This window comes from Panthera uncia, chromosome X (genome assembly GCF_023721935.1).
Source record: "Panthera uncia isolate 11264 chromosome X, Puncia_PCG_1.0, whole genome shotgun sequence".
Classification (NCBI taxonomy): Eukaryota; Metazoa; Chordata; class Mammalia; order Carnivora; family Felidae; genus Panthera; species Panthera uncia.
The window spans coordinates 59,618,708-59,640,666 of NC_064817.1; the positions used below are offsets into that span (position 1 = coordinate 59,618,708).

A 21,959-nucleotide genomic window follows, 5' to 3' on the forward strand; every position below is an offset into this window, starting at 1 on the left:
TGTATGTCTGGGTCCTGGTAATTTCCATTACTTATAGATACCTCATTAAGTATTGATATTCAAACCACAATGAACTATTATCGAAACATGTCACATATTTCCAAGAATCCATACCTTTCCTTGAATCCATACCTTTCCCATTCTTTGAAAGGCAAACTTCTATTTATGCTTCACTCTCTTCAAGAGTCACCTAAAATTACATCTTAGAAAAGCCTGCTTTGCAAGGCTGGCCCTGGGTACTTGAATGGTAAACAGCTTTCTGTACTAATATAAAACTTTCCCTGATAAGAATGACTCACTGTGCCTAGAGTGGCTTATTCTGAACACATATTTTCTTTCTGAGAGGCTGAAATTTGGTATGCATCAGACAGACAGTGTTTAAAACATATATAAAAACACTTAGACACTTGGGTCTCTAATGAATGACCTTCTTTTGTAGATGACACTTCACATGTTATCATAACTTATTTCTGAAGAAATCAGTACATCTCGAGTGACTCCACTGGGAGAAGACTCTTGGAAGGTTATGCCTGGTTTCCTCTGGACTCTACTCTATGTGCCTTTTCCCTTTGCTGATTTTGCTTTGTACCCTTTGATTGTAAGAAATCATAGACCTGAATATAACTATATGCTGAGTCCCTGTGAATCACTGAACCTCAGGGTGGTCTTGGGGGCCACTGACAAATAGTTTATCAAGCAAATGTTAACTAAACTCCATTCTACAATTAGTCAACTGGCCAAGTAACAAATTCCTTTAGAGAATTCTGCAGTTCCACAGATCACACATAACTTTAGGAATGGTTACCCACTAAGGGTAATTTATCTAAGGTGAAAATGTTAGCAATAAAAAATGCTGGCAGAAAGTTAGTAACAATGTGGTAGCAAAAAAAAAAATGTGGTAGCTAGGTAAGAAGTCTTGGATAGATGATAATTTCTGTGCAAATACAAAAGATTCCATTTGAATTTTGATCCTATTGGATATAACCACAATATAGTAATGTCTAAAAAACTAAAAACTGGTTTAGAAATACAAGGGCTACTCCAGTTAATGAATATCCTGAATATCTAATTAAAACTTACAGGTATTTTATGTTGAATATTCTTATTTCATCATCCACATGGATTAACTATTACTTCTGTTATAACCTTGTCCTTATATACATGACAAGAAAAAGTAAATTAATTAATCAAAGCCACTCCTTAATATCCACTCTGGATATCACAAAATGCTTACAAGGTAAGGCACAAAAGGAATACAAATGAACAGCAACAACTTTACCCATAATTTCTTGAAGCACATTTTTCTAAATATATATGTAACTACATTTGCAGCAAGATACACAGCAGTTTTATAAGGAAAAGCATATCTTTAAAGTATTATGAATCTATATAGTACTAGTAGTAGAATGTTAAACTCCATGAGTGCATTTTGTTCACTGATATAACCCAAGCTTCTACAGCAGTGCTTGGCACATAGTAAGCACTCAAATAAATATTTGTCAAATGAATAAATGTGGTTTATTAGTGCTAATTTTATGCTCCTATATCACATACAAGGATTCTGCCACAGAAGTTTATACCCATATAATAAATTACAGACATTTTAAAGTATAAATGCTCACCAATGAAGCTTACTCTAAAAATAGTGAAATAATAATGAATTGAATACTTTGTAGTTTACATAGTCATTTCCTCATAAAAAGACTGTCTTTCTAATAAAACACTGAAAAATAGAAATAGGGATGCCATAAGGTTAACTTAAAAGACGTATTCAAGATATTGCTTCTGAAAACATTCAGAAAGCTACTGTAAAAAGAAACAGCAACTCATTGAAAGTAAAAATGAAATATGCAGTGAAAATCATAGCTCAATTATAACCATCTACTTAATTAATATACAGTTCAAATTCTAAATGCAACATTTTAGCCCTTTAATCCTTCCTATTTAGGTTTTCTTACATTTCTTATGAGAAAGTAATTATATATAACTTTTAATTTTTTTTAAGTTGATTTATTTATTTTGAGAGAGAGACAGAGAGGGAGACTGCCTAAGTAAGGTAGGCACAGAGAAAGAGGGAGAGGGAACTCCAAGCATGCTCCGTGCTGTCAGCCCAGAGCCTGACAGGGGGCTTGAACTCACGAACCCTGAGATCATGACCTGAACCGAGAGGAACAGTAGGAGGCTTAACCAACTGAGCCACTGAGTTGCCAAGAAAGTAATTATTTTTTACAAAGCTACACAATACCTATTATATGTGTCTATATACTATGATCTACTCAGCCTTATTTGGAGTAATCTAGATCTAAATTACAAAAATATGAGATAGAGAAAAAGCATGAATGGGGGAAGGGCAGAAAGAGAGGGAGGGTGAGAATCCCAAGCAGACTCTGCCCTTTCAGCACAAAGTCTGATGCTGAGCTTGAACTCATGAACTGTGAGATCACGACCTGACCCTAAACCAAGAGTTGGATGCTTAACCAACTGAGACACCCAGGTACCCCCCAAAATAGATTTTTATCATCAATTTGTTCTGGAAAATATTTCTAATAAACTATACATGTACACAGCTGAAGAAAATATAAGATACATCTACATATGAATGACTTCTATTTGACTGCACACACCTAAAATGTAAAGACCTTAGACAAGCAGTCAAAATTTGTCATTTGGGACTCACAACCTTCCCTATCTGCTTTTAAGTTCATGACATATAGTCAGCCACCTACTCTCTGCCCCAATTCCTTCCAACCATTTTTATATGATGACATATATGGAAAACAATACTATTTATATAGCAACTCAGAGAAAATGGAAGAGGTTGCTCATTTCTAGAGGTGACCCAGCTACCTCAGTACCCACTTGTACTTGTAAGTGACAAAGGGATCAGTACCTCAGCATACTTTTATTTAACCCATTTATAGCACAGGATGAGCATACCAATTAGTCTACTCTCCCTCTTCTCCTAACCATAAGTTACAAAAAAATTTCAACAAGAATATTTTAAGAAAATCATTCCTAGGACCACATAAATTTTAAGCTATTTATTTACAATTATGAGACAACTGAGGAGAAATTTAAATGAAAAAGAGCTTCTTAATAAATTCAATTACAACTATTCCTTTACTATTCTTAGAAAAGTATTCTTTAAATCTAACTGGAAGATGAACAGTGACAATAAACTGCCTTCATGGGACAACAGGAGAGAAGAATAAGGAGGAAAATTTTGTAATTTAATTGTACTATTCCTCTGATTTATAAGAGAAGTAAACAAGGGTCTGGGTAGGCTAAAATCTATTCCAAAGAGGTACTGAAGACAGAAATGCTTTATATTTTTTTAAGGTTTTATTTTAACTCCCGTTGGTTAACATACAGTGTAATATCCATTTCAGGTGTACAATATAGTGTTTCATCACTTTGATAAAATACCCAGTGCTCATAATAAGTGCCCTCTTTAATCCCCATCATCTATTTAACCCATTGCCCCCAATCATTTCCCTACGGTAACCATCATTCTCAGAATGACTTATTTCGCTTAGCATAAGACACTCTAGTTATATCCATGTCATTTCAAAAGGCAAGATTTCACACTTTTTTATGGTTGAGTAATATTCCATTGTGTATACATATACACACACATACACACACACCACCTCTTATTTATCCATTTATCTGTTAATGGACACTTGGGCTGCTTCCATAATTTGGCTATTTTACATAATGCTTCCATACATATAGAGGTGTATGTACCCCCTGTGAACTACTTTTTTTGTATTTTTTGGTTAAATACCTAGTAATGCAATTGTTAGATCATAGAGTAGTTCCATTTTTCACATTCTGAGAAACATCCATACTGTTTTCCAGAGTGGCTGCACCAGTTTGCCTTCTCACCAACAGCGTACAAGTATTCCATTTTCTCCACATCCTCAGCAGCACCTGTTGTTTCATGTGATGCTGATTTTAGCCATTCTGACAGTTATAAGGTGATATCTCATTGCAGTTATGATTTGCATTTCCCTGATGGTAAGCGATGATGAGCATCTTCTCAGGTGTCCACTGACCATCTGTATATGTTCTTTGGAAAAATGTCTGTTCATGTAGGCTGCCCATTTTTTAATTGGATTATTCATTTTCGGGGTATTGAGTTTTAGAAGTTCTTTATACATTTTGGATACTAACCCTTGATCAGATATGTCATTTGCAAATATCTTCTCCCATTCCAAAGTTTGTCTTTTAGTTTTGTTGATGATATCCTTTGCTGTGCAGATTTTTATTTTGATGAAGTCTCAATAGTTTATTTTTACTTTTGTTTCCTTTGCCTCAGGAAACATACCTAGAAAGAACTTGCTACAGCCAATGCCAGAAGACTTACTGCCTGTGTTCTCTTCTAGAATTTTTATGATTTCAGGTCTCACAGTTATGTCTTTGATCCATTTTCAATTTATGTTTCTGTATGGAGTAATAAAGTGGTCCCGCTTCATTCTTTTGCATTTTGCTATCCAGTTTTCCCAACACTGTTTGTTGAAGAGACAATGTTCTTCCCATTAGATATTCTTTCCTGCTTTGTCAAGGATTAACTGACCATGTAGTTATGGATTCCTTCCTGGGTTTTCTATTCTGAACACATTTATCTATGTGTCTTTTTGCACCAACACCATAATATTTTGACTAATACAGCTTTGTAATATAACTTCAAATGAGGAATTGTGATGCCTCCAGCTTTCCTTTCTTTATCAAGGATTCTTTGGCTATTTGGGATCTTTAGTGGTTCCATACAAATTTTAAGATTCTTTGTTCTAGCTCTGTGAAAAATGCTTTTGGTATTTTGATAGGGATAACATGAAATGTGTAGATTGCTTTAGGTACCATAAACGTTTTGACAATATTTGTTCTTCCAATTCATGAGCGTGAAATGTCTTTCCATTTCCCTGTGTCCTCTTCAATGTCTTTCATCTGGATTTCATACTTTCCAGAGTACAAGTCTTTCACCTTCTTGGTTGACTTTGTTCCCAGGAATCTTCTTGCATTTGGTAAAATTGTAAATGAGTCTGAGTCCTTAATTTCTGTTTCTTCTTCTTCATTATTGGTGTATAAAAATGCAACAGACTTCTGTACATTGATTTTGTATCCTGCCACTTTACTGAATTTAAAAGTTACAGAAATTTTGTGGACTCTTTCAGGTTTTCTATATAGAGTATCATGGCATCTGGAAATAGTAAAATCTTGACTCCTTCCTTGCTGATTTGGATGCATTTTCCTTCTTTTTGTTGTCTATTTGCTGTGGGTAGGACTTCCAGTAATATGCTAAATAACAATGGTGAGAATGGACATTCCTGGGGGCGCCTGGGTGGCGCAGTCGGTTAAGCGTCCGACTTCAGCCAGGTCACGATCTCGCGGTCCGTGAGTTCGAGCCCCGCGTCAGGCTCCGCGCTGATGGCTCGGAGCCTGGAGCCTGTTTCAGATTCTGTGTCTCCCTCTCTCTCTGCCCCTCCCCCGTTCATGCTCTGTCTCTCTCTGTCTCAAAAATAAATAAAAAACGTTGAAAAAAAAATTAAAAGTACAAAAAAAAAAAAAAAAGAATGGACATTCCTGTCTTGATCCTGACCACAGAGGAAAAACTCTCAGTTTTTCCCCACTAGTGATGATATTAGCTGTGGTTTTTTCATATATGGCCTTTATTCTGTAGAGGTATGTTCCCTTTAAATCTACTTTATTGAAGGTTTTCATCATGAATGGATGCTGTACTGTGTCAAATGCATTTTCTGCATCTACTGAAATGACCATATGGTTCTTATCCTTTCTTTTATTAATGTGGATTGATTTGTAAATGCTGAACCACCCTCGCACCCCAGGAAGCCATCTGGCCCTGGACTTCTGTTTGCTGGAAAAATTTTGATTACTGATTCAATTTCACTGGAGGTTATCAATCAGTTCCAGTTTCCTATTTCCTCCTGTTTCAGTTTTGGTAGTTTATATGTTTTAGGAATTTATCCATTTCTTCCAGATTGCCCAATTTATTGGCATATAGTTTTTCATAATATAATCTTATAATTGTATTTCTGTGGTGTTATGGTCTCTCCTCTCTCATTTGTGATTCTATTTATTTGGGTCCTTTCTCTTTTCTTTTTGATAAGTCTGGCTAGGGGTTTACCAATTTTATTAATTTTTTTCAACAAGCCAGCCCCTTCTTTCATTGATCTATTTAGTGGGGTGTTTTTGTTTTGTCATCTATATCATTTATTTCAGCTCTAATCTTTATTATTATACTTCTTCTGCTGGCTCAGCCTTCATTTGTTATTCTTTTTTTTTTAGCTCCTTTAGGTATAAGGTTAGGTTGTGTATTTGAGATATTTCTTGCTTCTTGAGGTAGGCCTACATTGCCATATACCTTCTTCTTCTGACTGCTTTTACTGCATCACAAAGGCTTTGGACCACCATGTTCCCATTTCATTTGTTTCCATGTATTTTTTTATTTATTCTTTACTTTCCTGGTTGACCCATTCATTCTTTAGTTAGATGTTCTTTAGCCTTCATGTATTTGTGGTCTTTCCAAATTTCTTCTGTGGATGTCTTCTAGTTTCATAGCATTGTAGTCATAAAATATGTATCATATAATCTCTATCTTTTTGCACCTGTTAAGGCATCATTTGTAACCTAGCATGTGATTTATTCTGGAGAATGTTCCAGGTGCACTTAAGAAGAATGTGTATACTGCTGCTTTAAGATTCAGTGTTCTCAATATATCTCATAAGTCCATCTGGTCCAGTGTGTCCTTCAAAGTCATTGTTTCCTTGTTAATTTTCTGTTTAGATGATCTGTCCATTAATGTAAGTGGGGTATTAAAGTCCACTACTCTTACTGTATTATTATCAATTAATTCCTTTGTATTTGTTACTGTTTTATATTATTATGTTAATTTTACAGAGACAGAGCGCAAGTGGGTGAGAGGGGCAGAGGGAAAGAGAGAGAATCTTAAGCAGGCTCCATGCTCAGCACAGGGTCCAATGTATGGCTTGATCCCACAACCCATCATGACCTGAGCCACAATCAGGAGTCAGATGCTCAACCAACTGAACCACCCAGGTGTCCCGTTAACTATTTTATATATTTGAGTGTTCCAAGTTGGGGGCATAAATATTTATAATTGTTAAAACTTCTTATTGGACAGACCCCTTTATTATGATATAATGCCCTTTCATCTATTGTTACAGTTTTTGGTTAAAACCTAGCTTGTCTGAAATAAGCATGGCTACTCTGGCTTTCCTTTGATGTCCACTTGCAAGATAAATGTTTCTCCATCCTCACTTTCAATCTGCAGGTGTCTTTAGGTCTAAAATAGTCTTCTTGTAGGCAGCATGTAGATGGGTCTTGGTTTTTTATCCATTCTGACACCCTAAGTCTTTTGATTGGAACACTTAGTCCATTTACATTCAGAGTAATTACTGACAAATATGAATTTAGTACCATTTTATTACTTGTTTTGCCAAAGTTTCTGAAGATTTTCTCTGTTCCTTTCTATTCTTTGTCGATTTTGGTCTTTCTTTCCCATTCAAAGTGTCCCCTTCACATTTCTTGCAGGGCTAGTTTAATGGTCATGAACTCCTTTAGTTTTTGTTTGTCTGGGGAACTATTTCTCTCCTATTCTGAATGACAGCCTTACTGGATACAGTATTCATGGCTGCAGATTTCTCCAACTCAACACTCTGAATATATCATGCCCCTCTCTTTTGGGCTGCCAAGTTTGTTTAGAGATCTCCTGCTAGCCTTATGGATTTTCCCTTGTAACTTAAAGACTTCTTTTCTCTTGCTGTTTTTAAGATGTTTTTATCACTATATTTTGCAAATTTAGTTAGAATATATCTTGGTGTTGGCCTGCTTTTACTGATTTTGAAGGGAGTTCTCTGTGCCTCCTGGATCTGGATTTCTGTTTACTTCCCAACATTAAGGAAGTTTTCAGCTATTATTTCCTCAAATACTTTTTCTTCCCCCTATTCCTTGAAGAGTGAAATGTTTATTAAGGAATCACCAAATTAATTCAGCTGCAGCCCAAAACCCAGCCATGCTTGTTTGAACTCAAGCTCATTTACCTAGATGGCACCTATCTCTCTTCCCTTTACATTAAACTGCTTTGCTACATGACTCTCAAGTGACAACTATTTAGAGCTATTTACACTGTTCTGTCTTCAGATATTTGCTATTTCAAATATTCAGATTTTTAGTCCCAGCTTTGGAATTCCTAGACACCCAGTCAGGCAACACTAGGATATATGGGGCCTTAACATTAACCCTTCAAATCAAGATATAGGTCAAAGCAACTTTAGCCAATAGAAAATTCAAAGATGTTCAATTGTGGGGCACCTGGGTGGCTCAGTTGGTTAAGCGTCCGACTGCGGCTCAGGTCATGATCTCACAGATCAGGAGTTTGAGCCCCCGTCAGGCTCTGTGCTGACAGCCCAGAACCTGGAGTCTGATTTGGATCCTGTCTCCCTCTCTCTGCCCCTCCCCCATTCATGCTGTCTTCCCCCCACCAAAAAATAAATAAACATTAAATAAATAAACTTCAAAAGACATTCAGTTGTATGTACACTCATGCACAAGAGAAAAAGAGAAAGAGAAAGCAAAAGAGGTGATAAGCTCTACATGATACAGGGAAAACTTAAAGTATACAACTATAGATTATGAAGAATTACAAAGGAAAAAGCCTAAACTATTAACACTACTTTCACTGTACAGAGTTAATTACAATCATACTTGATTATAAGCAATGTTTCTAGTCATTTATATGTAGTTAAGTGAAAATACCATGGTGGTTCTGAAATTAGATGTGTCTAGGTCTGAGTCTCACTTGTACCAATCATTTATAAAAATAAAAATTATCAACAGCATTGCAAGTCTACTCAAGAATTAAGTTAGCTAATGCATGGAGTGAAAACAATACAGCAATCAGTTTATATACATATACATAAACACTAGTTTTTCTTTCTTCCTTTCCTCTTAAATACCAGAGAGAGCACAATGGCTTGCTTATAATTAAACATTCACCAGATACTTGTTATTATGTGACCTGATTATTCTAGATGCTTACAAGTTGAGGAAAGATATTCCTTTGAGCAAAAGAGTAAGGATAAATTAATAACTGAGAAAACCATGGCCATGATATTTTCTAAATCAATGTTCCATGATAAAGGCAACATTCATTAGACTCACTTTCTTCCAGCTTTAACGAAACTGAGGGATTGCTTCCCGTTTCATCCACATTTCCATCACCACCCCCTCGAGATCTTGAATTCCAGACTTTAATCACTTCAACATCATTGTCACTGCCACTTCCACTTGAGCTACTATCTTTTTTTCCTTTTTTACCCTTTGTTTTCTTCTTTCTAAAAAAGGAATAAATTTAAACTGTTAGGAAAGCATAGCAAAGACACAAATGCCAATTATGAGAGGACAATCAGCAATTAGGGATTTTAAATGTGTTAACACAGAACACAAAAAGTATTCAATTTACTTTGTATAATCATCGGAGCTTAAACTCATGGAAGTTTCATCGGAATCTGAAGCTATAAATTCATCCATACTGTCTTCATCAAAGTATCCCTAGAGGAAAAAAATGATGAATATTTTAATAGTTTATTTCAACTTCTATTGAAAATTATAATGATATTTATTTTATCTAAGGATAAATTAATTTTCATGGGACAAGAAAGAACTAAGAAACTATCATAGATTAGAAAAAATAAAGGAGACAGGATAGATATGCTTACTAAATGCAATGTGAGGTCTTGGATTGAATCATGGAAAGGAAAAAGGGCATAAATACAAAACTGATGAGATCCAATTAAAGTCTGTTGTTTACTTAATAGTATAGACTCAATGTTAATTTCTTAATTTTGGTCATTTTATCATGGTTATGTAAGATGTTAAGAATAACATTTAATACTCCTTCCATAATCATAATGCATTCTAACATACAGAAATTAACTAAAAATAAAGTAAGCTGAATTACTGCACCACAAAGCAAAAGAAAATTCAAATATACAGTAAGTTTATATAGATCAACATTTTTCCTAAAGTTATTATGCTTCCAACAGATACCTTTAAGGTTACCTGATTTACCTTATTTTCTTTGCTAATGTAGTCCAGCTGCAAACACCAAGGATGAGTCCAGATTCTACTTAACATCTGAAAATCCTGGAAAAGTTTTGCACCTGCCTTTCCTCTTCCACCTTCACTGCTATTACCTACACCTGATCAATAAAAAAAGCAGTTAATGTTGAGACATAAGAATTCTCTATGTTGGGAGAGGTGGGCAGAGATGGGTTAAAGAGATGATGGGGATTAAGAAGGGTACTTGTCATGATGAGCACAGGGTGATGTATGGAAGTATTGAATCATTACATTGTACACCTGAAACAAAATTTACACTACATGTTAAAAAACTTGGATTTAAATAAAAACTTAAAAAACTCTTGTTTTAGACAAAGCCTTTCTGTATCCAATCTTTTGACAATTCTTTCCAAATATTCTTACACAAAGAAATGTACTCCTAAAAATTATGTTTTTCATATTAAAAACATTAAATTTCTTCTGCCCAGAGTAATTTCAACAAAATCACATTTTTCTATGAAAGTGAAATAAAAATGAAATGAATGTACATTTCACTAATATGACAAAATTAACAAGGGAGTAAGATGCAAAACAAAGCCGATTAAAAGACAAAAAGTATTTAAACAATAACATATTTTTCTGTCCAGTTTCAAAAGATGCAAATTCACCAGTAATTAGTAAATCTTGCCTCCACTCATGGCAAGAGAAAATTTAATCGTATGAAACACTAAATCTGGTACTGATTATTCTGTCTTATAAGAGGTATTTCTACTAAGTATGATAGAAATCACTCTATGAAAATGAAGTTATCTAATTTCTTGATATACAACTTTCACAGCATTCCCTTATAATTTTTTCATTTCCATAATGTAAGTGATACTCTTTCACATTTGACTTTAGTGTGTCTCCTCTATTTATTACTTTTGAAGTACAGCTAAAAAGATATTATGTTGATCTTTTCAAAGAACCAAATTTCGGTTTCAATGATCTCTATGTTTTTTCCCCCTTTATATTTATTTATGCTCTAGTCTGTATTCTTTCCTTCTTCTTACTTGCTTTGGGTTTAGTTTGCTCTTAGTTTCTTAAGGTAAAAGGTTAGATTATAAATTTGAGATCTTTCTTCTTTTTAAATTATAGGCATTTACAGTTGTAATTACCCTCTTTAAGCATGCTTTACTTGCATCCCATATTCAAGAACCTTGTGTTTTTGTCTAAATATTTTTTAATTTCCCTTGTGATTTTTTCTTTGATCTATTGGCTATTCAGGGCTGTGTTATTTATATACATTTGTGAATCTTGTAACTTTCCTTCTGTTAATGTTTTCTAATTTCATTGCCATGTGGTTAAAAAAAATATTGTGTGATTTCATCCTTTTATATTAATTGAAACTATTTTAAAGTCTAAAATATGGTCTATCTTGGAGAATGTTCCATGTGTACTTGAGAGGACTGTGTACTCTGCTGCAGCTAGATGGAGTGTTCTACAGATATCTGTTAAAGTCTAGTTGGTTTATAGTGCTTTCCAAGTCTTGTATTTCCTTGTTGATCTTCTACCCAGCTGTTCTATCACTGAATGCCTTATGAGTCTTTAAATTAATGTAAAGGAAAGAGGGATTAAAAGAAAGGTAATCTAAACTATATCATTTTATTCTCCAACAAAGCTTAAAAGCCTATTTTTCTTTTGTGGGGGAAAAATTGCTCTTGCAAATAACATAAATATCGTCTATTATAGAGAAATTTTATACGACTTTTTTAGACCTAAGACAGAAAAAGGGAGAAATTAATTTTTTTAATGTTTATTTCTTTTTGAGAGAGAGAGAGAAAGAGGGAGAGAGAGAGAGAGAGCAAGCAAGGGAGGGGCAGAGAGAGGGGGAGACACAGAATCTGAAACAAGCTCCAGGCTCTGAGCTATCAGCACAGAGCCCAACGTGGGGCTCGAACTCTGCACTGAGAGATCATGACCTGAGCTGAAGTCGGACCCTTAACCAACTGAGCCACCCAGGTTCCCCAAAAGGGAGAAAATTTTTAAAGGGAAAAAACTTCTACTGAAAAAGGGAAAAAAAGTTTCTTATATCTACATTACTGACTTATATTAGCATTGATATTCTTTGTGGGGAATGCGAACCACATAAAAAACATATGCTAATAAGGTAGCCAAATAAACATCCACAAAAAATGTTGTCTACTCAAAAATGTACTATCGTTATTGAATCATTCTATCTTTAAAAAATTTTTTTTGACTTCCAAATGACTTTATTTGGAAAACTTGCCAAAAAAGGTTAGGTGAATACATAATGAATTAAGCAGGGCAATCTGTTATTCAACCTCATTTACATCCATGGTTTTTACATGAGATGTTATCATTGGGTCTGAGGTAAACTAATAATGGTCTCCCAAATATATCTACATTGCAAACCTAGGCACCCATGTGTTATTCCTTACAAAAAAGGAACTTTGCAGATTCAACCAAGATACAGGGCCTAAAGTAAAGAAGACCATCCTAGTTGATCCAGGAGCATTCAATACAACCATAATAGTTCCTATAAGAGGCATCCAAAAGTGAGAGTCGGAGAAGGTGATGTGATAACATAAGCACAGATTGGAGTGATGCACTTTCAATATGGAGAATACAGGCAGCCACCAGAAGCTAAAAAAGACAAGTAAACATTTTCCCTCCTTAGAACATCCAGAAGGAACCAGCCCTGCTGACTTTAGCCCAATGACACTAACCTTGGACCTCCAACCTCCAGGACCATGAGTTGTGTTCTAAGCCATCAACTTGATGGTAGTTTTCTGCAGCAGCAAGAGGAAACCAATACAGCATCCTAGTGAAATGTTTATCAAACCTGGTGCACATAAGAATTACTTGGGCAATTTGTTGTACAGATCCTTAAATTATATTCCAATAAATTCTGATTTCCTAAATCTGTGATGAGGCACAGAAATCTAAACTTTCTAAGAAGTTTCTCAATGCTTGCACTGCAAATTAGGGTACAAGTCAAAAGAAGAATGGTTGGGGAAAACTCACTGCTTCAATTAGTATCCTAGGGCTGCCGTAGTAAATCACTACAAACCCAAAATTTTAACACCACAGAAATATATTCCTTCACAGCTTGGGAAATCATAAGTCCAAAATCTGTCCTGAGACAAAATCAGAGTCCACAGAGCCACACACATTCACTCTGGGAGCTCCAGGTGAGGATTTGTTCCTTGCCTCCTCAAGGCAATTCCCTGACTTGTAGCCACATCAATCTTTGCCTCTATGGTCACCATGTCGCCTCTTCTGTGTAGATCAAATCTCCCTGAGCATCTCTCCCAAAAGACACCTGCAATTGGAATTAGGGCCCATTTGGACAATCCAGGACAATCTCCTCATCTCAAGATCCTTAGTTTAATCACCTCTGCAAAAATCCCTTTTTTTATAAGGTAACACAGGTTCCAGAAACTAGGTAAGATCTGACCTCTCCAGGTGGCCATCATTCAGCCTACCCCATTATTTTAAGTGCCCTTCAAGGTTATTCAAGGATGAAGACAGTAGAGCTGAAGCAAACTTTCCAAAAATACAAGACTACAAGCTTTTGATTCTTTACAAATTACAATTCTCCTTTTGATTCTTTACAAATTACAATTATACTATTAAAACCCAGTCTCAATGGAGTATTCTGATGATCAATTAGTTATAATAAACAGGGAACTGGAGATGATCATAATAAAATACCAGGGACTATATAAATAAATTTTATACAGTTTCCCCAAGTCCTGAAAATCATTTCAAATAATTTTCCACATAAATGAATAAAAAGCGTTGGGAGTAGTTTGGCCACTAAGAATTTAGAAACACCTTTTAGGATTTCTACAATTGCATTAGCACAAAATCCTTACTAATCAAATAATTCCTTTGTACCATTCTCAGAAATCTGATTTTCTCACCTCCAATGTTCCTTCAGTTAACTGTTAAGAATCAAGGCCATTTATAACATAACAAAGCTTTATGAAAGCCTGAAACCCAAGCAATAACAAACTACCAAGAGGTGCCCAGAAGAATTCTACATATAATGAACAATAAGTGAAAAAAGAGTATCTCGTAGATATTAGTTATTCCACTGCCTCAATACTTCAACACAGGCCTTAAAACGCTGACTTTAAGGAAATGGCTGTTACACCTGTTCAAGTCTAAATTTAAATCTTATAGTCCTACCACATTCTAATTAGCCACACAGTATAGAAATCTCACAAAAAAACTACCACCCTTGAACTACCATGCAAAGTCCACTAAAACTGGTTAACATTCTTTGGGGTATGCATATTTTATTTCATAGAAAGTAGAAGAAAGAAAGGAGCAACATTTTAAGTACTATAGAGTTCCCAGCTCATATCATCAAATAGCCCATCATTAGCCCAAATTCCTACTAACTTTCAAGTTAAGGGTGATTCACAAAAGCAGACACTCAGATCAATGGAACAGAACAGAGAACCCAGAAATGGACCTACAAATGTACGGCCAACTAATCTTTGACAAAGCAGGATAGCCAATGGAATAAAGACCGTCTCTTCAGCAAGTGGTGTTAGGAAAACTGGACAGCGACATGCAAAAGAATTAACCTGGACCACTTTCTTACACCATACACAAAAATAAACGCAAAATGGATGAAAGACCTAAGACATAAAACCCTAAGACAGGAAGCCATCAAAATCCTCAAGGAGAAAGCAGACAAAAACCTCTTTGATCTTGGCCACAGCAACTTCTTACTCAACATGTCTCCGGAGGCAAGGGAAACAAAACCAAAAATGAACTACTGGGACCTCATCAAAATAAAAACCTTCTGCACAGCGAAGGAAACAATCAGCAAAACTAAAAGGCAACCAACAGAATGGGAGAAGATATTTGCACATGACATATGAACTTATCAAACTCAACACTCAAAAAACAAATAATCCAGTGAAGAAATGGGCAAAAAACATGAATAGACACTTCTCCCCAAGAAGACATCCAGATGGCCAACCGATATGAAAAAAATGTTCAACATCACTCATCATCAGGGAAATACAAATCAAAACCACAATGAGATACTACCTTACACCTGTCAGAATGGCTAACATTAACAACTCAGGCAACAACAGATGTTGGTGAGGATGTGGAGAAAGAGGATCTCTTTTGCATTGTTGGTGGGAATGCAAGCTGGTGCAGCCACTCTGGAAAACAGTATGGAAGTTCCTCAAAAAATTAAAAATAGAACTACCCTACAACCCAGAAATTGCACTACTAGGCATTTATCCAAGGGATACAGGTGGGCTGTTTCAAAGGGACATATGCACCCCAATGTTTACAGCGGCACTATCAACAATAGCCAAAGTATGGGAAGAGCCCAAATGTCCATCGACAGATGAATGGATAAAGAAGATGTGGTATATATGTACAATGGAGTATAACTTGGCAATCAAAAAGAATGAAATCTTGCCATTTGCAACTACGTGGATGGAACTAGAGGATATTATGCTAAGCGAAATTAGTCAGAGAAAGACAAATATCATATGACTTCACTCATATGAGGACTTTAAGAGACAAAACAGATGAACATAAGGGAAGGGAAACAAAAATAATATAAAAACAGGGAGGGGGACAAAACATAAGAGACTCTTAAATATGGAGAACAAACAGAGGGTTACTGGAGGGGTTGTGGGAGGGGGGATGGGCTAAATGGGTAAAGGGCATTAAGTAATCTACTCCTGAAATCATTGTTGCACTATATGCTAACTAATTTGGATGCAAATTTTAAATAAATAAATAAATAAATAAATAAAGTTAAGGGTGCTTCAAGCACAAATTATAATATCAAGGGATCTCAGACTAATAATATCCCCAGGCCCCTAGCAGAAAAAAAAAAAACAACAAATCCTTTCTGGACTAACCAACCTTTATCCTGGGCCTCAAAGAATTCCCACATGTTAATAACCCCAAGGGATACTAGGAACTTATGGTCAAAAGTACTTAAACACACATGGAAACAAGGCAGCATGCTTGAACTGACAGAAATGAGAGAGATGAAAGAGATTTATAAGGATTTCAGAAACTGGAATAATCAGACATAGACTATAACTGTTTACTATGTTTAAAGAAATTTTTAAAGACAGGGGCGCCTGGGTGGTAACAGTTAAGTGTCTAACTCTTGGTTTTGGCTCAGGTCATGATCTCAGGATTCGTGAGTAGGAGCCCCGTGTCGGGCTCTGCACTGCTGGTACAGAGTCTACTTGGTATTCTTGCTCTCTCCCTCTCTTTCTGTCCCTCCTGTGCTGTCTCTCACTCTCTCCCTCTCAAAATAAATAAATAAACTTAAAAAAAGAGAAATGTTAAAGACAATCTTGAAAGTACATGTAAGGCACAGGAAATCATAAAGAACGAACAATTAATTAGCTGGAAGATAACTGAATAAAACTTCTGTGGATAAAAAGTAAGCCACTGAGTTTTTTTTAAGTTTTATTCAGATATAGTTTACATACAATTTACCACTACAATTTATTAGTGTATTCACAGAGTTGTGCAACCATCACCAAAATCCAGTTTTTAAAACATTTTCATCACCCTCAAAAGAAACCCTGCACCCCTAAGCCATTATCCCCCAATTTCCTTATTTCTCCCACATCCCTAGGAAACCACTAATCTACTTTGTCTCTACAGATTTGCCTACTCTGGACATTTCATATGAATGGAATCATACAACATGTGGTCATTTGTGACTGGCTTCTTTTACTTAACCATATGTTTTCAAGGTTAATCTGTGTTGTAGCATGAATCTGCATTTTCTTCCTTTTCATAATGAGTAATGTTCTATGATATGCATGTACCAAATCTGTTTCTCTCTTCACCAGTTGATGGACATGTTCTAGCTCTTAACTATTATGAATAATGATGCTGTGAATATTGGTGTATAAATCTTTTGTGTGCACAAGTGTTTTCCTTTCTATTCAGTATGCACCTAGACATGTAATTGCTGGGTTATATGGTAACTGTATACTGAACCTTTGAAGGACTGCCAAATTGTGCTCCACATAAGTTACACCATTTGACATTCCAGACCAGCAACAGACAGAGTTCCAATTCCTCCACATCCTTACCACTTGCTATTTTTTAAATTCTTGGATTAAAACCATCCTAGTAATAAAATTTATCTCACTGTGGTTTCGATTTACATTTCCCTGATAGCTTGTTATGCTGAACATCATTTAGAGCAGTGGATCTCAAGCTGAGGGTACATGAAATCATCTGTAGGGCTTATAAAAATGTAAGTGCCTGAGCCCTACTCCAGATGCACTTAATCAGTCTCTAAAGGATGACACTTGGACCCACGCAATTTTAGACAGAAAGCATATTACTCTTTTCCATTTATAAGAGTACAATTCAGTGGCATTAAGTATAATCACAATGTTGTGCAAACATCACCACTCTCCATTTCTAAAACCTTTTCATCATCCTAGAAAGAAATTCTGTACCCATTAAAAATAACTCTGTATTTCCTTCTCCCCCAAATGCTGGTAACTACTACTCTCTGCCTCTATGAATCTGACTACTTTACGTACATCTAAGTGGAATCAACAGTATTTGTCCTTTTGTGCCTAGTTTATTCTTTGGGGCTCATTAATATTGTAATGTGTCAACATTTCCTTTTTTAAAAATTTATTTATTTTGAAAGAGAGAGAGAGAGTGAGCATGCATGGGAGGGGCAGAGTGTGTGTGTGTGTGTGTGTGTGTGTGTGTGAGAGAGAGAGAGAGAGAGAGAGAGACAGAGAGAGAGAGACAGAGAGAGAGAGAATACCAAGCAGAGAGAGAGAGAGAGAGAGAGAGAGAGAGAGGGAGAAATAATACTAAGCAGGCTCCACACTGTCAGCACAGAGCCCCAGGCAGGGCTCAAAACTCACAAACCGTGAGATCATGACCTGAGCTAAAACCAAGAGTGAGACGCTTAACCAAATGAGCCACCAGGCAGCCCAGCATTTCTTTTCTTTTTAAGACTGAATATCCCATTGTGTGTGTGCGTGCGTGTACATAAAGGAAAATTAAGAGGGCTGTAATTTCTTTGAAATTCATTAAAAGTCAGTCTTATGACTTTAATTCTGTAAATATTAAATCTATTATAAGTTATCACTGCTAAAATTAACACCAAACTATTGCTAGTATAAAAAGCAAAATTTGAGAGAGAGAGGGAAGATGGCGGCGTAGGAGGATACTGGGCTCACAGCGCGTCCTGCTGATCACTTAGATTCCACCTACACCTGCCTAAATAACCCAAAAAACCGCCAGAGGATTAGCAGAACGGAGTCTCCTGAGCCAAGCGTAGACGAGAGGCCCACGGAAGAGGGTAGGAAGGGTGGTAAGGCGGTGCACGCTCCACGGACTGGCGGGAGGGAGCCGGGGCGGAGGGGCGGCTCACCAGCCAAGCAGAGCCCCCGAGTCTGGCTGGCAAAAGCGGAGGGGCCTGATGGACTGTGTTCCGACAGCAAGCGCGACTTAGCGTCTGGGAGGTCATAAGTTAACAGCTCTGCTCGGAAAGCGGGAAGGCTGGAGGACAAAGGGAGGGAGAGCTGCTGAGCCCCCGGACGGCAGAGCTCAGCTTGGCGGGGAACAAAGGCGCCAGCGCCATCTCCCCCGCCCATCCCCCAGCCAAAATCCCAAAGGGAACCAGTTCCTGCCAGGGAACTTGCTCGCTCCGCGCAAACACCCAACTCTGTGCTTCTGCGGAGCCAAACCTCTGCAGCGGATCTGACTCCCTCCCGCTGCCACGGGGCCCCTCCTGAAGTGGATCACCTAAGGAGAAGCGAGCTAAGCCTGCCCCTCCTGCCACCGTGCACCTTGCCTACCCACCCCAGCTAATACGCCAGATTCCCAGCACCACAAGCCTGGCAGTGTGCAAGTAGCCCAGATGGGCCACGCCACCCCGCAGTGAATCCCGCCCCTAGGAGAGGGGAAGAGAAGGCACGCACCAGTCTGACTGTGGCCCCAGCGGTGGGCTGGGGGCAGACATCAGGTCTGACTGCGGCCCCGCCCACCAACTCCAGTTATACACCACAGCACAGGGGAAGTGCCCTGCAGATCCGCACCACTCCAGGGACTATCCAAAATGACCAAACGGAAGAATTCTCCTCAGAAGAATCTCCAGGAAATAACAACAGCCAATGAACTGATCAAAAAGGATTTAAATAATATAACAGAAAGTGAATTTAGAATAATAGTCATAAAATTAATCGCTGGGCTTGAAAACAGTATAGAGGACAGTAGAGAATCTCTTGCTACAGAGATCAAGGGACTAAGGAACAGTCACGAGGAGCTGAAAAACGCTTTAAACGAAATGCAGAACAAAATGGAAACGACGACGGCTCGGATTGAAGAGGCAGAGGAGAGAATAGGTGAACTAGAAGATAAAGTTATGGACAAAGAGGAAGCTGAGAGAAGGAGAGATAAAAAAATCCAGGAGAATGAGGGGAAAATTAGAGAACTAAGTGATACACTAAAAAGAAATAACATACGCACAATTGGTATCCCAGAGGAGGAAGAGAGAGGGAAAGGTGCTGAAGTGGTACTTGAAGAAATAATAGCTGAGAACTTCCCTGAACTGGGGAAGGAAAAAGGCATTGAAATCCAAGAGGCACAGAGAACTCCCTTCAGACGTAACTTGAATCGATCTTCTGCATGACATATCATAGTGAAACTGGCAAAATACAAGGATAAAGAGAAAATTCTGAAAGAAGCAAGGGATAAACACGCTCTAACATATAAAGGGAGACCTGTAAGACTCGTGACTGATCTCTCTTTTGAAACTTGGCAGGCCAGAAAGGATTGGCATGATATCTTCAGTGTGCTAAACAGAAAAATATGCAGCCGAGAATCCTTTATCCAGCAAGTCTGTCATTTAGAATAGAAGGAGAGATAAAGGTCTTCCCAAACAAACAAAAACTGAAGGAATTTGTCACCACTAAACCAGCCCTACAAGAGATCCTAAGGGGTATCCTGTGAGACAAAGTACCAGAGACATCACTACAAACATAAAACATACAGACATCACAATGACTCTAAACCCGTATCTTTCTATAACACTGAATGTAAATGGTTTAAATGCGCCAACCAAAAGACATAGGGTATCAGAATGGATAAAAAAACAAGACCCATCTATTTGCTGTCTAAAAGAGACTCATTTTAGATCTGAGGACACCTTTAGATCGAGAGTGAGGGGACGGAGAACTATTTATCATGCTACTGGAAGCCAAAAGAAAGCTGGAGTAGCCATACTTATATCAGACAAACTAGACTTTAAATTAAAGGCTATAACAAGAGATGAAGAAGGGCATTATATAATAATTACAGGGTCTATCCATCAGGAAGAGCTAACAATTATAAATGTCTATGCGCCGAATACCGGAGCCCCCAAATATATAAAACAATTACTCATAAACAGAAGCAACCTTATTGATAAGAATGTGGTCATTGCAGGGGACTTTAACACTCCACTTACAGAAATGGATAGATCATATAGACACACGGTCCATAAAGAAACAAGGGCCCTGAATGATACATTGGATCAGATGGACTTGACAGATATATTTAGAACTCTGCATCCCAAAGCAACAGAATATACTTTCTTCTCAAGTGCACATGGAACATTCTCCAAGATAGATCATATACTGGGTCACAAAACAGCCCTTCATAAGTTTACAAGAATTGAAATTACACCATGCATACTTTCAGACCACAATGCCATGAAGCTTGAAATCAACCACAGGAAAAAGTCTGGAAAACCTCCAAAAGCATGGAGGTTAAAGAACACCCTACTAACGAATGAGTGGGTCAACCAGGCAATTAGAGAAGAAATTAAAAAATATATGGAAACAAATGAAAATGAAAAGACAACAATCCAAACGCTTTGGGACGCAGCGAAGGCAGTCCTGAGAGGAAAATACATTGCAATCCAGGCCTATCTCAAGAAACAAGAAAAATCCCAAATACAAAATCTAACAGCACACCTAAAGGAAATAGAAGAACAGCAAAGGCAGCCTAAACCCAGCAGAAGAAGAGAAATAATAAAGATCAGAGCACAAATAAACAATATAGAATCTAAAAAAACTGTAGAGCAGATCAACGAAACCAAGAGTTGGTTTTTTGAAAAAATAAACAAAATTGACAAACCTCTAGCCAGGCTTCTCAAAAAGAAAAGGGAGATGACCCAAATAGATAAAATCATGAATGAAAATGGAATTATGACAACCAATCCCTCAGAGATACAAACAATTATCAGGGAATACTATGAAAAATTATATGCCAACAAATTGGACAACCTGGAAGAAATGGACAAATTCCTAAACACCCACGCTCTTCCAAAACTCAATCAGGAGGAAATAGAAAGCTTGAACAGACCCATAACCAGCGAAGAAATTGAATCGGTTATCAAAAATCTCCCAACAAATAAGAGTCCAGGACCAGATGGCTTCCCAGGGGAGTTCTACCAGACGTTTAAAGCAGAGATAATACCTATCCTTCTCAAGCTATTCCAAGAAATAGAAAGGGAAGGAAAACTTCCAGACTCATTCTATGAAGCCAGTATTACTTTGATTCCTAAACCAGACAGAGACCCAGTAAAAAAAGAGAACTACAGGCCAATACCCCTGATGAATATGGATGCAAAAATTCTCAATAAGATACTAGCAAATCGAATTCAACGTCATATAAAAAGAATTATTCACCATGATCAAGTGGGATTCATTCCTGGGATGCAGGGCTGGTTCAACATTCGGAAATCAATCAACGTGATACATCACATTAACAAAAAAAAAAGAGAAGAACCATATGATCCTGTCAATCGATGCAGAAAA

At 37.1% G+C, this 21,959-nt stretch overlaps 1 protein-coding gene across 8 annotated transcripts in view; it reads right to left on the bottom strand.

The window, feature by feature from the left end:
- The window catches only part of ATRX (ATRX chromatin remodeler), a 314,554-nt gene that overhangs the window by 94,160 nt on the left and 198,435 nt on the right, over window positions 1–21,959 (bottom strand). For all 8 annotated transcript variants that reach the window (XM_049643991.1, XM_049643990.1, XM_049643987.1 and 5 more), the window contains 3 exons: window positions 10,114–10,244; window positions 9,506–9,594; window positions 9,205–9,377 (listed from right to left, as the gene is read on the bottom strand). In XM_049643991.1, coding sequence (XP_049499948.1) covers window positions 9,205–9,377; window positions 9,506–9,594; window positions 10,114–10,244 — 393 coding nt within the window. The remainder of the gene's footprint in view (window positions 1–9,204; window positions 9,378–9,505; window positions 9,595–10,113; window positions 10,245–21,959) is intronic.